This window comes from Silurus aristotelis (assembly GCF_946808225.1).
Source record: "Silurus aristotelis genome assembly, chromosome: 7".
NCBI lineage: Eukaryota > Metazoa > Chordata > Actinopteri > Siluriformes > Siluridae > Silurus > Silurus aristotelis.
Window position 1 is genome coordinate 28,922,897 of NC_139580.1, and position 18,251 is coordinate 28,941,147.

General features: G+C 40.2%; 1 protein-coding gene across 6 annotated transcripts in view; it reads right to left on the reverse strand.

The window, feature by feature from the left end:
• Positions 1–18,251, reverse strand: part of anks1b (ankyrin repeat and sterile alpha motif domain containing 1B) — a 251,294-nt gene that overhangs the window by 143,981 nt on the left and 89,062 nt on the right. For all 6 annotated transcript variants that reach the window (XM_083546162.1, XM_083546165.1, XM_083546166.1 and 3 more), the window contains one exon: positions 16,406–16,522. In XM_083546162.1, the coding sequence (XP_083402288.1) occupies positions 16,406–16,522 (117 nt within the window). The remainder of the gene's footprint in view (positions 1–16,405; positions 16,523–18,251) is intronic.

Consider the following 18,251-nt stretch of genomic DNA (forward strand, 5'->3'; position numbering starts at 1 on the left):
CTTCTCTCAATGCTAATTAAACATGTTAATGTGGATTTCCTCTGGAGAATTTATCTGTTTCTGTCCTATCAAAATTGGACTACTGCAACTCACTCCTGGCACGTCTTTCCTGAAGGACATTCAACCTCCGTTCCTCAACTCTCTGATTCAGAATGCAGCTGTACGATATCAGCCCACTGCTCCACTCGTCCACCAACTCCTACAAAGTCAGAAAAATTAATCGCCACCTCTCTACCTCACAATCCACACTTTAGCAGATTCACTTTCTCAAGGGCCCAACAGTGGAAGCTTGATTGTGCTGGGTTTTGAACTTTTTGACTTTCTGATCAGAAGTCCAAAATGTTCCTTCCCTTTTGCATTGGTACTTTTGCTTTGTGAGTATCAAAAAGTATTTATTAACAAAGACTTTTGTAACTGCAGGATAAGGGAATTTATGCCAAGTGCCATAAATGTAAATAAAGTGATGCAGATGTTAATGATTTGATGCATCGATTTAAAAACCTGTGCATCAGATACAAGATGGCATTAGTATCACGATGCATTATTTATAAGATATTAGCATCTGTAAAAAGATTTATTTATATACTGTATGATTATTAGTAGATGTGCTCTATTTTTATTATTTAGAAAGTGACCAAATATTTCTGACCAATATAGACAGACAGACAGACAGACAGACAGACAGACAGACAGACAGACAGACAGACAGACAGACAGACAGATAGATAGATAGATAGATAGATAGATAGATAGATAGATAGATAGATAGATAGATAGATACTTTATTCATCCCAGTGGGAAATTTACAGCAATATCCACAAACATAGGCAATAAGATGAATAAAATAGTATTTATTGCAGTAGATTGTCCATGATTGACTTAAGCCTCAAGTCTCTCTGCCACTAATGTCAGGCTGTCCAGCTCCAAGCCCACAACTGAGCCCACCTTCCTCACCAGCTTGTCCAAACATGAGACATCCTTCTTCTTGAAGCTGCCTCCCAAGCACACCGCCACATAAAAGGGGGCACTAAAGGGGGCACTAGCCATTACAATCTGATTTGCTTTTTGTAGATGTTGAAGGACACCAGCCTTCTAAGAAAGTACAGCCGTCTCTGTCCGTCTTTGCAGTCCAGTCCATTCTAGCATCCAGCTGCACTCCCTTGTATTTGTAGATCTTTACAATCTCCACACAGTCACCATTAATAGTCACAGACTCCGGTTGAGGCCTGGGTCTCCTGAGGTCCACCACCATCTCCCTGGTCTCTTTGTGGTGTTGAGCTGCAGGTGGTTAAATTTACACAATGCACTGAAGTCCTGGATCAGTTTACTGTACTCCTCCTCCTGTCCCCTCCAGATACAGCACACCATAGCAGTGTCATCTGCAAACTGTTGTACGTGGCAGTTGTATTGAAAGTCCGATGTGTTCAAGGTAAACAGGACCGGAGAGAGTACAGTGTCGCAAATACTGAGTTCTGCCTGTCAGGTAGTCTGTGATCCATGCCACCAGGTGTGAGCCCACTCCCATCTCTGTCACTTTATCTCTGATGAGCAGAGGCAGGATGGTGCTGAAAGCACTTGATGAAGCCTCCTCAGCTCTCTGCACACCGGGTCTGCGGTGAACGTGGGAGGAGGGAAACTCTCCCCTGTGCTACAGTTAGTTCGAGGGGGGTGAGAAAGAGAGCAGAAGTGGGGGTGGGGGTTGCAATGTACTGCAGTGTAAATGAGCTAGGGTGGTCAAACCTGTTCAATGGTGTTACCCCGCTTCAAACTGCATCCGGTGATTATCTTCATCCTGTCCCATACCTCCTTCATGCTGTTGTTCTGCAACATCTGCTCCAGCTTCCTCTTGTACTGCTCCTTCGCCTCCCTGAGCTGGACTCCCTGAGTTCCCTCTGCATACTCTTCAGCTTTTGCTGATCACCGTCCTTAAAGGCCCTCTTCTTCTGGTTCGAAAGACCCTTGATGTCGTTTGTGATGCAGGGCTTGTGTTTAGCATACCAGCATACAGTTTATACTGGAACAACAACATTAATACAGATGTTGATGTAGTCAGTAGTGCAGTCAACAACCTCCTCACAGGTGGAACAGGGTGTTGTGTTTGTAACCTTGCAGCAGTAGAATGGATGACGTCACACGCCACCTCCGCCTCGGCGCATAGGGGCATGTAAACAATGAGAACAATGGCGTGTCCAAACTCTCTGAGCAAGTAATAGGGATGCAGACTTACAGCCAGAAGTACAATGTCCCTGTTTGTTTCAAATGCTCAGGATTACACCAACTCGTGTTCACATATATAGCGAGTCCTCCTCCTGCTTCCCGCAGGCTTTAGTGTCTCTGTCTGCCCTGACTGTGCTGAAGCTGGGTAACTCCATGTTAGCATCCGGAATGCTAGACATGAGCCACGTTTTAGAGAAGCACAGTAAACCGCACTCTGTAGATTTTATAATTTTTCACCAGCGCAGTCAGTTCGTCAAACTTTTCCGGTAGTGAATTCACATTTCCAATTCCAGAAGGTACCGAAGGCTTATATCGGCTCTTCTTCGCTAGCCGCTTGGCCTTTAGCTTAGCGCTGACTCTGCAGCCGCAATATGGCCTTCTCAACTAGTCAGGTAAATGGGAAACCACACACGCAGGGGACTTTTTCAGAGAAAGTAGTTGAATCCTCGAATAAACAAGTTTTGGCTTGTGAAAATCCATATTTATAGTATAGATAATTAGATGCAACAAAAGCACACACAAGAAAAGAAGAGAAAAAAAAACACACAAAGCCGCTGAAAAGGCTGCCACTCGCTGCGACACTGTCTCTCTGATGTGTGTATAAAATGTGTTGTGATGCGTATATCTCGCATCACAACACATCTGAGACTGAGGAGTGTCCTGAGAATCACATAGAATAAAGATTAACATGCCAGAGGTAGAACTGCATATTATATAGTATGGGATAGTAATGAGAATACACTCGTTAATGATATATACTGTATATACTGTGTGTGTGTATATATAAATAGATAGATAGATAGATAGATAGATAGATAGATAGATAGATAGATAGATAGATAGATAGATAGATAGATAGATAGATAGATAGATAGATAGACACAAAGCACACACAATTGTATGGTAACTTTGTGTTCTCCAGGATCAGGTGATTTGTAGGATTGTTAGGTTGTTAATGTCAGTGAGCAATGAATAAAGCTTTGTTTATTTGAGAATCTTCAATCATGTACTCTTATACAAGGTATATTAGTTTTTTTTGGCAATGCAGTGAAAAAGCAAACCAATCAAAAGCACTCCTAGTGTAGAATAAAAGCTAAGAAGAAAATCAGAAACAAAAAACCTCAGTAACATCTGAAATGACAATAACAATGAGACTGTCAGCTAATATGGAGGACAATAATTAAACAGCTAGAATTTACATTTCGTTTTCAATGTATGGTGCAGAATTCAACACCAAATGTGCTTTTGTTTCGCTGCAAACTGTCACAAGATAGTTTGCAAAACTGCACTGTTTTTGTGATTGCGCACAACATGCATATGTGACATATTAAAACACTTGTAGGGAGATGTCGTGTGATGTCACGTGCCCAGTAGCCAATTCTGCAATCCAAAATCCTATACAGTAATTAAACAATAAAATGTAATATTACTAAATTGCACCATCTACTGCCAGATACAGGAAATACGCATTTCCTTCTGTCTGATGGTAATAGAATAAATATGGTTGGTGGAGGATAACGGTATAAAATTCACAAGTAGAGAAGCCGCCTTGAGGCTGTTATTAAACCCGGAACTCTATTTAGAGACCTCCCGCTCTAAACACTCAGGTCTTGGGCACGAAATGAGCTCTGAAAAACAAACAGTAAAAACAAACCACCGCTGAACTAAATGAAGTCAGAGAGAATTGATTTGGTTAAAGAGAAAAGCAAATAAGAAAAAAAGAGAAACTCATTGTTAGGCAACTGCTCCACAAAATGAAGCAAATCAGACAAAAAAAAAGGTCAAGAGTGCTGCTACCCTTTTGCTCTTAAACTACTTGACTTGGCAGCTTTATCTCTGATGTACTACTCTGAGTGTGTGTCCTGGCTCTCCCACTTGGAGTGCTTAGAGAGGATTGGTTTCATCAATCTCGCAATAAACTTTGCAGTAAGGCTCAGCATAATGTTCTGTCCTAATAAAGGCATGGCTTGAAGCAGAGATCCCATAAATGCCTTGTGATTCTCATGTGAATGTGTTCTTTCATTTTTACTGTATTATAACAATCTAGGAAGTTAGTCCAGAATGCAGTCGCAAGAGCGATTACTAGAACCTGATATGACCACATGACCCCTACAGCTTATTCATGTTCCATCACATTTCGCATTTGATTGCAAAATATTACTACTGACACACAGTGCTGGCCTAAACACTATCAGAAGCACTGACCTACATATACAAAATACATTTTATTTGTTACATGAAATTAAGGTCCCCTGGTTGTCTAGTGGTTAGGATGCGGCGATCCCCGATCAGGGAACCAACCCCAGCCACTCTTAGTGCCGGTCCCAAGCCCGGATAAATGGGGAGGGTTGCGTTAGGAAGGGCATCCAGCGTAAAAACGTGCCAGATCAATCATGCGGATGATCTGCTGTGGCGACCCCTGATGGGAGAAGCCGAAAGAAAGTTTGTTACATGAAAATGTATTCATTTATTTCCAACAGTTTATTCTCTTCATTTCGTAATGTTTCTCTTGGTTGCACTGCTTCCAGTACGTGGATGTGGATGTAAAATTCTTTATTCAATCAGATTTCAGCCTCTAAGTGCTGCTATGTCAATCTAATCTGCCCAGGGCCTTCAGAATCAGTACTGCTGGCCGTTTTACCTTAAACTATATTAGCAATTGGACTGTTTCTTTAACCAATTAAATTCGCCTCACAGGGCCAGTTACATTCAAGTTCGACTAGCAAAACATGTCTGTAGCACGCTGCACACATTAATACATCTGATTTTTTTACGCTCACAATAGCTGACGGAGAAAGAGAAATGTATTTGGTCTTAAAAATCCATTTTAAATGCGGACTTTTCCAGAAAAGCTAGACATCATAAGGGGAGGTTGGCCAACCCCGAAGCTAGCTCACTTGTCTCAGCCCAGGAAAGGGTTTGTTCGCCATTTCCAGTCCAATTGCCTAAGTGCAATAGCACTGACTTCTAGCCTCTGAGGAGCGGTGCAAATCATATAAGTATGCATTATGAGTATGCATCTTTGGTGAGTAGGTTTTTTTAATTAACATTTTTATGTTTTTCTCATGTTATTAGACAAATATTGATTCTGAACAGCTCCAGATTATGTAGGTGGCACAGTTGCGGTTGTAGTGTAGAGGTTTGGAGCTTGCTTTAGTAAAATGGTATTCACCCTCCATATGTGAAATACCTCTCTCTCTGTAATGCCACGCGTGGTTATATTGCGTTTTTGTATAGTATTGATAGTGGTGGTATTAAGAGGTGGATTAAGTCAGGTAAGTCTCCACTGAAGGCCCAGATACCAAATGCACAGCCCACCACTGCTGACACACTATGTAAAGCGCTGAAAAGCCTCTCACCGCAGTACCTCAGCCACAAAGTGAACTTCTGGTCTATTATGATCCACCATGCCTACGTTGATCAAAACATGCAGACACTTTGTTGTTACCTCAGATAGTGAAGGTTACAGCAGGGGGTAGAGCTTTGTCTTTTAAAACCCCCACAGTTATAGAAAAGCCTTCTAATTAGTGTTCAGGACTTGAATTAGTGTTCATGTCTAGTCTGAATTATATTTGCTTATATTCAAGCCCTTTGTAAGTAGGTATTTTTTTAGCTATAGGAGCTATCTGAAGAACCGGGATGTTTTTTTTCTGCCAAGTTACAATTGCTTCTGAGATTCTAAACCACTGTATTTGACTCCCACTGCTCTGTAGGCCTTATTTCTTCTGATTTCCAACTTAGACACCACTCGTTGCTGCTAAGAACAATTCCATATAACAGACTACAAATTAATGAAATTACTGCGAATGGTACCATTCAGAAACCATGAAGATGAAAAGAACAGTTTTAGTACAATGGTTTCGGGCTACAATTTCTATGATAGAAGGAACTGTAGATCAGAACAGTTCATAACTATTCCTCTTGGTCAGTTAGTAATTGTACTAACTGACCAATCACACTTACAGATCCCTTCATGGCTGACCCTATGCTTTGACCCTGCTGGGATCTGCAAAGAAAGAATTAGAATTTACATGTGATGAGTTAAAGCAACTTTTCTTGTATTATCTGAGGCTTTTTTTCCTTTATTACCATCACCTAGCTTGCTCATTAGAGATAAACTTATAGAGATACATTTCATATTTTTATTCTGAATCTATTTTATTCTGTAAAACTGATTTGCGACAAAGTCCACTCTTGAATGTGATATACAAATAAAATTTAAATAAAATTGAACTGATTAGGTGACAAACTCCAGATCCCTTGATAAATTAATGGCATTTGGCAGATGGAGGGGCAGCTTGGTGTGGCTGGGATTTGAACTCCAATGCCTTAACCACTACCACCTCTACAACACCAAAAAAATAAACCCACTCAAATCTCCAGTTCAGATCATTTAGAATGCCGATGATCGCCTTCTAAAATGATTTAGCTCCTTCACTGGGTTTTTTTTGCAGCAATAATCAAAGTCTAGTGTTCTCTTTTTTCACTCGATCTCACACTCTCACTCTCAAGATAATCACATGCCCCTGAGATACAGAACTAATTCAATTCAATTTAGTTTTAATAGACATTGTCCCTAAGCAAGTTTACAGAAATAAATCGATTATGAATTATAAATTATAACGTAAAAAATTTGTACCCAAGCTCTGATTCTGCTCCATCGCATGAACGGCTCCACATGAACGGAGAGGTCCATGAGGTTATTGTGAAGGGTTAAACTCAGGGACCATGAAGATGGATTTGGACTGTAATGAATATAAAAAGTTTGCTTCAATCGCCATGAACAATTTTCTTTATTCAATTGTCCATCAGTGAATAACGACAATGTGAAATTTTTTTTGCAAAGTGGCCAAATTGCAATCTGATTGCTTAAAGCAATAGTTTCAAGCAGCATAGATTTACAATCAGTTGGATGCCTGCAGTGCTCACAGTGCTGTCCGTAAGGCAATTCCCTTTGAAACTTACATATGGATGCCGCACATCTTGGAGCAATGCTATTAAATAAATAGTCTATTGGGAATTTAATACATATTCATAGACAAAAATATATAGTAAGTCAGTGATGTCAACAGTCTCCTACACTGACTCAGAAATACACTTCGCTTTTGATCATCATCACTGCACCCCGCAACATTGTATACCCGCCACAAATGGACATTCGGTGTAACCCAGATGAGGATGGGTTCCCTCTTGAGTCTGGTTCCTCTTAAGGTTTCTTCCTTATGCCATCTCGGGGAGTTTTTCCTTGCCACAGTCGCCAGTCGCCACCGGCTTGCTCATCAGGGACAAACTTACTCATAAAGAACATATTCATTTTTAATCACCGCATTATCTGTGTAAAGCTGCTTTGAGACAATGTTCATTGTTAAAAGCGCTATACAAATAAAAATGAATTGAAATTGAATTGATTCTGGTCTATTATGATCCACAATGTCTACATTGATCGAAAGGTGCAGGCTCTTTGTTGTTACCTCAAATAGTGAAGGGTACTGCCGGGGGCATTCAGAGTTTAAGCCAGCACAAAAAATCTTTCTGGCTCTGATGGCCCAACATTGAATCACAGAACCAACAGGTTGCCACTGCTGAGCCCTTAAGGAAGGGCCTTAACCCTTAGTTACTCAGACATATAAAATGAAATAAATGGAAGTCACTGTGGACAAAAGCGTCTCTCAAAAATTTAGGACAGGCCCGCACAACCTGGGACATGAGGAAGGTCGGGTGCCAGTGGTGGGCACCGCAGAGCTTGCTGCGAACTGCCACTGGGTGAAACCCCTTTGAGGCCAGGATGTCCAAGGCATCGGACTGGAGCGCAGCGGCGCCCTCCACGGTGCCATGGAGCATGGCGGCGCCCTCAGAGGGACTTTGGCACGGTGCAGTGCCCTCTTTAGAGGTTGGGAGCAGGGCGGTCAAACCCAGAAAATATTCCCGGCGGAGCAACACCCCCAGTGGAACTGAAGATCTAAACACCACCCCCAGCGAGGAACAACGGCTGGGCGATGCCCCCAGTGGGGCTTCGGAGACTGAGCGGTGTACTCAGTGGGGCTTGGAGACTGGGGATTAAATGGGCTGCAGGGACAGCCAAACTGGAACACAGGCTCCTCGCAAAAAGCTGGATAGCCTGCAAAGTGCCTGGTGAACCGGGAATAAGCATTGATAATGTCCCTATTGGCGTTCCACATTGCGCTCGCCCATGACAAAGCCTTCCCGGTTAGACGCGAGATGAGAAACGCCACCTTGGAATGATTGGTGGGGAACTGGGCAGGCTGCATCTCGGCGTGGGGACTAACAGTGAGTGAGAGGGGAATCGGGACCTTATAAAGCGGAAAGGTAAATGGGGAATAGGTGTAGGTGATTAGAGCAGGGAGAGGCTGAGTGAGAGTGTGAGCCTTGTAGGGAGGCGTGGCAGGTGGTTCCCTGACAGTATAAATCAAACTCCTAACTTGGGAACCATCTGTAAAAGTTCAACAATATTCAGAACTACAGTTAGGGAGGACAAATCAACAAAACATGAGGCATTTCCTTCAGGGGTATCAGCACACTCAACACGAGCAGAAATAAATGTATACCTCATTTAATTAGAATGAATCGGTTGTTAGCATCGGCCTTCCGGCTCATTCCCTACACAGTTGGACTTTATATCCTCTGTACCCTCATGCAAAAAATGCATTGTGATGAGACTGTAAAACACATACCGCATTAAAATGCTCATTTCACACTAAATTGAGTAATCTATTACACAGAAAATACAAACAAACCAAGCCTTTATGACACATTTAAGAAAATGTCAGTGCAGCACTGACACACAAGTTGAAAACACATTGACACACAAGTGAACATCCATAAATTGCTGTGGAACAGACCACTTTCCAAAATTCAGTATGTGAATTTACACCAATTAGAAGTGTAAACTTGCACAGCACTTCGAGATTTGTCCAGGCATTTATCTTAGAGTCATAGTTCATGTCATGTAATGCACATATGCACGATAGCGGATACAAGTGCTTAGTGAAAAACAGGCAAACAAATCCAAAACAGTAGGCAGAATCAAAAATGTAATCCAGGCTTAGATCTGGTGATCAGCTAAACAAGATAAATTCGGAAAAAAAAAACAGAAACAAATTCAGAAAATCAGGAAAAAACTAAACTATGCACTATTATATAAACTACAGTATATACACACACACACACGTATATATATATATATATATATATATATATATATATATATATATATATATATATATATATATATATATATATATATATATATATATATATAATAATAGGATGGAACCCTTATAAATTGACATTTGGTGGATGAGAATGTGGATGGGTTCCCTTTTGAGTCTGGTTTCTCAAAAGGTTTCTTTTAAATTCTCAGGAAGCTTTTCCTTTGCCACAGTCCCCACTGGCTCCCTCATGAAAATGATTGTTTTAAAAGTGCTTTCACTGAATATAAATTGTTGCAGGATGCAGAATGTATGTTTGTGGCTATTAAAAATACATTTATATTGTAATTGAGGGAGGAAATATTTGGAGTCGGCGCTAGCTTCTCTTTGTTCAGGAAGTGCTCTGTGTGTGTCTGTTTCAACAGGACAGGTAAGTATATAATATATGAAAAGCAAGCAATGCCTCCGTCTGTCGCTTGCTTGGGAGGTGAGTATGCTCGTCGGATCTCGAGGGAGCTGGTTGTTCCCACTGCGGTCGCATGTCTATGTCTCCAATAGAGCGCTCTTCGGGTCAAGCCTCGAGCTGGGTGCACAATGCATCACGCCGACCTGCTGCGAGAGCTAGATGAGGGAGTGAGTACGGTCAGTGACAATGTCTGAGAGCTGCGTCGTGCTTCAGATTTGGCTCTCAGGGCCACCAAAGAGACCACTAGGGCCATTGGTTTGTCCATGTCAGCCCTTGTGGCCACTGAAATGCATGTTGCGTTTTACCATTAGACTGATTACACACGTGGTTCAGAGCGTGGTCACGCAGAGGCGTTTCCTCAGGGAACCAGGGTTACAAACGTAACCTAGAGACGTTTTGTCAGAGGGAATTGGAAACAATCCAACCGGAGAATAGTGACAAGCTTTTGTTAGAATACAAGAAGATAGGAACATATAAGCATATAAACATTTCATCCCACTGATTTGAAATATTTAAAAGATGCAGAAATCAATTTGCCTCTAAGCAGTTATTTTGAAACGATTCCCAATATTTAAGTTAACTTAACACAGGAATTCACCTGCATGCTAGATTGAAGTGTGTGAAAAAATAATTTGCCTAAATATCTTTAGCTTATGCAAAACAGAGACCTCAATATTTCATATTTATGAATCACTGTGAAGGTTACTTTCCCTTTCACACTTAATGGTAACTAGTACCAGGGGAAAGGATTTAAACTCAGAACCTTTTGATCCAAAGTCCACTATTTTAACCACTTACTGTATGTAAGACAGGAAAGAAGATGTTAGCAGTCAGACATGGAGGTAAAAGCTTAATGGTTTGGGGTTATTTTGGAGCAGGGAAGGTCCTGGAAACTAAAAAAAATCCTGAACCAACATGGCTACCATTCCATACTTCAACATACACCATGCAATTCTGTCTGGACTGTGGCTCATTGGAAACAACTTTACCATACAAGACAATGAGCCTGCAAGCTCTGTAATCATTATTTAAAAAGCAAATAGTCATCTGGAGTGATATCATCGAATGACCTGCCCAGTCACTGCACCTAAATCCTAAAGAACTGCTTTGGGATGAACAACAAATCTCCAACTAGTGAAGAACACCTTCGAGGCACGTAGGTATTTCAGCTGAATTTTTTGAGAAATTAACTGTTGAGATGCCGAGAGTGTGTAAAGCCGCTCTTCATGCCAAGGGAGGATTTTCTACCAGTCTCTCAAGATTATTGCTAATGTTTTTCCTTCTTGGAGTTGTAGTAACACAAATCTGAATGCTCCAGACCAGCAAATTGCTAAAATTTGGGCTTTTATAGAAGTAGTCACTCTCGCTAATCAAGAGCATTTAATTAGCATAAGTTGGCTGCTAGTAAGCCTCTTAAATCCTATGGAAGCACTGAAGGTGTATATAGTATTTTTTAAAACGTGGCTTTTCCATTATTTTTAATATGTACAGATATGTAAACCCAAAGGAATTTAAAGATTGTGTACATACGTTTTCCAGAATGACTTACACAATCACTTCCTCTCAGAAGCACGCTGACTTAGTGGCTTGGAAGAAGATTTTGGGCAGAATAAATGCTCCCAGCTAAAGTTTGTCTTAAATAATATTTGTGTTTAAAGCCTAAGAAACATCAGGATCACAGTGATCTTCCAGGCAGTGTGACTTGTTTGTCACCAAAGTCGTGTTATTTCATAGTTAATTAAAGAGTGCAAGACTTATCGGATTAAATGCAGCATCTATAAGAAGATTAGCGCGGACGTATACAGGGTGAAGTTAAACCCAAGGGTTTTATGTGCATAAAGGCAAAGGCATACAATCCAAACAAGGCAAGAAAATCGGTGTTGAATAAAAAACACCATGAGGCAAATACCATAATTAATGACTGGCGAGGTAAAAAAAGCACAAAGAAAACCAAAAAAAGCACAATGTGCTGTAAATGGAGGAGTAAATGTGCGGCAAATAAGGACCTTTAGAATTCAGCGCAACTCGAGTGGTTGTACTTGAATGAAATTGGAGAAGTGGATTGCAGACTGGAGATTGTGGAGGATGGGGCAGTTGTAAAAACCTTGGGGAATAAATAATATCTGATGTCAACACTATTTTTGGCGTCAAAATCAGATGTATAATCAATACGTCCTGCTAATGCACTAACTACAGGTAATAATACACAAGGAGGGTTCAATCTGATGCCTTTCTGCAAGAAGTTTGTAGACAGTTGGCCATAAGATTGGTATGTGCTTGTTTTTAAACATTCCAGACTTAAACTACGACTACACTAATCCGGATAAATTAGAATATGGCTCCGGGTCCACACTTTAGTTTTATCAAACAGTTGCTTATCAACATTGAAACATCAGAAAACGCTCACCTTCTTACTGTGCAAGAGCAAAACGTAAGACGCTTCGACCTGCAACATTTCCGCCTGTCGTATTTATCTTCCCGACTCTAGGAAAAGTGATAGATTTTTAAAGCCTCAGTTTTCACACAATCCACGCTGCGACACGGAAAAAAGCATTTTCGAAAAACGACCTTTTCATTGGCTGACAGCACCAACTCGGAGTGGACGGAAGGCCAAAACAGAGAGAAATATATGCGTATTTTCAAACAGAAACGTATTAGTGTGGACATTTCTATATTCATTTACCGCCACTCTTTTGGGGAGATGTTCTACAAGATTCTATGGAGATTTGTGCACCTTTAGCCATGAGGGTGTTAGTAAAGTCAGGTTCTGATGGGGGTGAGAAGGTCAGGAGACCTGTGGTGCAGTCAGTGTTCGCATTTATTATGTTCAATAGGGTTGGAGCTCTGTAGCAGGAGATCTTCCACATCTTCCAAACCATGAAATGTAGATCCTCATGGAGTTTGCATTTTGCACAGGGTCATTGTCATGCTGGAACAGGTTTGGGTCTTCTAGTTTAAGTAAAGGCAAAACTTTATGCAGCATCCAACGATGTCTGATACAATTGTGTGGCTTCAGTATTGTGGTAACAGTTTAGAAAGGAACCACATATGGCTGGAGAAGTCAGGTTTTAACAAATTTACTTTTAATATTTGGCTTGAATACAGAATGCTAAATTAAAGATTAAACAGGCAGTTGTTTTATTTTTGTTTTCGCTTCCCCAAATTAAAACTTTCCAGCCACATTAATATTTTGAACATATCAAATATCACATATCAAAATCATATTTACAATCACAATAAACCGAATTTCAGGTCGCATTTCAGGTTGCAGCATCAATATGAATAATAAGTGTATGTGAGTCCATGCAAAGTAGATGTTGCATTCAGAGAAAAGTGTCACGCAACACACGTGCTACAGTCAGCTAAGGGCAGAGGCGAGATTTTCCTCCTCAAATGTCATCGCCGACCCACAGTTCAGTTCAGTGAATCTCTTGTAGAGCGCTGGTTTGTTCATCTAAACAAGAAATGTCACGCACTCCATTCCCACAGCAGTCGAAAATGCCTGGTAAGGAACAGCATGTTCTGTTCATTCTGACAAATAGAAATGTCAAGAGAAAATGGAAACAGCTTCAGGACAGAAGTAGGGAATGCTCCCGGTGACTTTCCTGCTGTTCTGAAAATGTTTCACTAATGGCTTGAAATAAATTTCAAGGAGTTTAACTAACGACTGGAAAGATTCAGCATAGAATTATTTTTTAGTACGCCCGAACCATCCTAGGACCATCCTGCTTTACTTCGTCATCAGGGAACCACCACGACCCGGAATCGGGATCATCACTGACAGATGTACGGCCATGTTTAAAACGTTTAGACTGTTCACATATCTTACTGCGGCTGAGTGTCTCATCACCGTACTGCACTCAAAGTCTTCTGTAGGTATCCACGGGTTTTATGCTTTCGTTTACAACAAGTTTCAGCACCATGCGCTGTTCTATACACACACTAACACTGTTGTCTGCTATCTTGTTTAACAGCCTCTGGATTGACCTGCGACATGCACGTGTGCCGATTATCAGTAATAGGACACACTAGTCACTTACTGTGGAAGTAAAAAAAAAAATTTTCCACGTGGCTTCATGGCCAGGTTCCCCAAGATTTAACATATATATAAAGAGGAACCGAGGAAAAACGAGGAGGAGGAGAGAACGCACAGTGAGAAGGTTCTCCCCGCTCCTCTCTGCTCCTGTGCAGTGCTCTGACGCACCTTTTTGGATAGATTTGTCAATGCGAAGTAGGCGGATATCCCACGCCTTGCACTTTATGAATTTCTGTCTCCTAGCAACCATAAGAACCCTTGTGCATGTGTGCGGTGCGCATGTGTGTGTGTGTGTGTGTGTGTGTGTGTCAATGCAGGAGAAAGGACTGACAAATCAAGTGTGTCTGGAGGTGCAGAAATTTTTCTTTTAACAGGAGGAATCCCATCCAAAACTGTACAACTTGCAACCTCCTTCGCTGTTGTCATGGCAGCAGGAAGAGACACACACACACACACACACACACACACACACACACATATATGACGCAGGTGGGTGGACCAGTATGTGACTTGATTACACTTCCTGCAGCATAATTACATTTCCTGTATGAGGGGGGAAATCCCTCCTCCACAACATAAATGGGGTCACAGACACACACACACACACACACACACACACACACACACACACACACACACAATAAACTGCATGATTGATTAGTTGCTAAGCAGCTTGGCTTTATCGTCATATCGATACCTTGACCCTTACACTTCACTTCTTTGCAATAATATATATCTGTCTCTCTATCTATCTATTCATTTATTCATCCATCCTTTACCATATACGGCACTAAGGAAAGAAGTGCAGCACAGTCTTCGCATCTTACTTCCATCGGGTTCCATAGCAACACACTCGCATGAAAAGAGATGCTGAGACACGGGCTGAATCAAAAGCCAACAGCACCACCACTGTCCTCAGTTGAACTACACACACATGAACACACATTAACACAGTAAAGAACTAAAGCAAGATCCGAGTCCACATACTCTATTAACCCTAAAAAGGTGTGGGTGTGGGTGTGGGTGTGTGTAACATTCATTACTGTGGCCGGAAAGTGCAAAACAAATTTAGAAATCCGAAAACAAATAAAAAAATCCTGAAACGAATGAACAAATTAGAAAACAAATGAACAAACACAATCACAATTCGGACAAATCAGAAAGGTTAGGTATTACTGTTCCGCTCACTGGATGAGACATTCAGAAGATACAGGAAGTAGGAAATTTAGTTTCTCATAACTAATCTTTTGTACATGAGTGGAGCTCTGTGTTTGAACATTTTTTCCAAAAGCGTAACTACATTTATTTACACTTTTACACATACACGCAGTCGAGCAGCCTGTTCTAATTCCCTTATATCTTGAGTGACAGACATGTAAACTGTCATTGTGTGTGTCACTGTTAATTTGTTTTTGCATTTGTTAATATGTTTCATTTGTTTTCAAATTCATTCATTTGCTTAATTTTTCGCATTAGTTCATTAGTTTTCTGTTTTGTTCTTTTTTTTATTATTTTTTTATTTATTTGTTTTTCTGATTTTTTCCTTTTTTTTTGCACTTTTTAGCCACTGTAATTCATGCATGTATGCCAAATGCATCTCTGGCAAAAAATCCTGCACAAGTGCTTCAGTTTATCCTCTCATACACTCAATACACTCCATTTTCCACAATTCTAAAACAAACTTACTTTCAGAGTAGGCTGGCACACTAAAGCCCAAACTGCACATTCGTGTGAACTCTTATTAGATATCAAAAAAATATTGTTTTAATGATATACTGTATAAAAATTTATTGTATCAAAATAAATGAACTTACAGATATAAGCAGATGGCATCTGTGACTTCATAAGCTTTATATGATAAAAAGGTTTGGACACCAGACCATAAGATTGGTACTGTATTTGCTGTTATATTAAGCAACACTCCTCATTCTTCTGAGCTGTTGTTCTACTGGATTTGTGGAGATTTATGCTCCTTCAGCCACAAGCATGTTAGAAAAGTCAAGTACTGATGTAGGTGAGAAGGTGAGGAGGCCTGGAGTGCAGTCAGCATTCACATTCATAAGTTCAGTAGGGTTGGAGCTCTAAAGCAGGAGATCCTCCACATCTTCCAACCCTTAGGAAAGCAGATCTTTATAGTGCTGGCTATGTGCACAAGAGCATTGTCATGCTGGTACAGATGTTGGGTCACCTAGTTCTCCCAGGAAAACTTCATGTTCAACATGCAAAGATGTCTGATACAATTGTGTGGATTCAATTTTGTGGTAATAGTTTGAAGAAGAACCAAATATGCAAATATGGGTGGAAAATATCAGGTGTCCCAATACTTTTGCTCATACAGTGTCTGTATTTCTGCTTAGTATCACTTCTTAGATATTGCAAGCATGTTGCAATAGTTTTCTAGGAGAATAACGCTGAATTTAACTCTGTGTGTGTGTGTGTGTGTGTGTGTGTGTGTGTGTGTGTGTGTGTGTGTGTGTGTGTGTGTGTGTGTGTGTGTGTGTGTGTGTGTGTGTGCACCTGTGAAAAGCCCAGGTTTCTGCAGCCGTTGCAGGGTGTAAGTGCCTCCCACAGGCCTGATGGACCACAAGCTTTCTCCTCTTCCTCCATCGCTGCAGGCAACGGAGGAGTGGGATACTATGTGAAGAAAAATAACAAGCCAGTTAACACGCACGCACGCACGCACGTGCACACACACACACACACACACACACACACACACACACACACACACACACACACACACACACACACACACACACACAGCTTAACATTTGATTTAACCATACATGACATCACAATGAATTACTCATGATTTCAGAATCCCAGCATCCACCAAAATGGCATGAATATATGTGATTACATTTAACGTTTGTAATGAATATTGATCTCAGAACCAGCTGTGACTTCCTCAAGCTACAATGAAAAAAATAGTTACCCATAATCCCTGGTAATTAGTATTCCTTGTGGATCCAAGGTTTTTGGATCCAAAGATCATGAGTTCAAATCCCAGCCACACCAAGCAGCCACTCCTGGGCCCCTGAGCAAGGCCCTTAACCCCATAACTGCTCAGTTGTACAAATGAGATTAAAAGGAATAAACTAAAAAAAATCTAAATATAAGAAATAAAGGCATGATTTGAGAATATACAGAGTAGAAACAAGTCCAATGATCTGTCGTAAGATAATTACATCTGGTAAGATTTCTTGAAATAAGAAAACACATCTAGCTTTTAGAAAAGAACAAAATGTCTTTATTGAATTAAAACACTTTCCATGCAGTTGAATTTAGTCTCATTAATTTAAAACTAGCATGTTATTTGTTTTAAACAGTTTGCTTTGCTTAATTTGAATGAAAAGATCTTGAAACCAGAGCTACTAAATAAAAGAATTCCTTTTTACCTAAGAATCGTCAACATTATATATTTTGTCTTAAAATGTGACATTTAAACTAAAAACTATTTTTAGTAAATCAAATAAGAAATTAATTTAGAATACCATTCAAACCGAGATTACGCATACATACATACGTGTTGTCAACAATTATTTATTTAAATGAAGACTGTCTTGTTCACGCAGTAGTTACGATGCAAAAGCAAAGTGAAATCTTTATGTACTGCTGCTAAAAATACTTAAACTTATTGCAGGTCTTGGCAAACTTAAAACCAATTATTACAGCTAAAATAAAGTCTTAAAAGATACAAGGCCTCTCATGATGTCTTTGGTGGTAATTAAGCTCAATGTGCAGGTAAAATCACTTACTTTAACCCTTACCAGCTAAAAAATATAAATAATCTTAAAACAATCATATTAATCTTCTAATAATAACAATTTGCTCTTTGGGATTTTTATGGCTAGAAATAAGATTGTAATCCTTGACCAGATGAAGAGTTTTTTGTAGTGTAAATGTGCTTGTGAGTGCTCGGTACACTGATTGCCAGAATTTATTAGTTTTTTTATTGTAGTTGATAGAAAGTCACAGCTGGTTATAGGATCAATAATTGTTACATACAAAGACCTTTTGTGTCCAATACCTTGACCATTAAACTATAATCTCCCACAGTGTTTAAGTTTATATTAGTGTTCAGTCTTTACATCTGTCCCAGTTTGACTTGGAGCGAATCACAGAGCAGGACATGCACTGATTCTGTTCTATAAATACACATTCTACTATTATATAAATGGACAAAACACATTCGCATTCACATTCACACTCCGGTCTAGTCTGCTCTCTCCTGGCCACATGGTGATACAGCAGGCGATATGAGACCTTCCCTACAGGAACTAGGGTGGTGAGAAATTAAACCTGCATGGTTGCTCATATGTCAAGCATTATTATTTATCAAATTGAAGGCTTTTCTATTTCA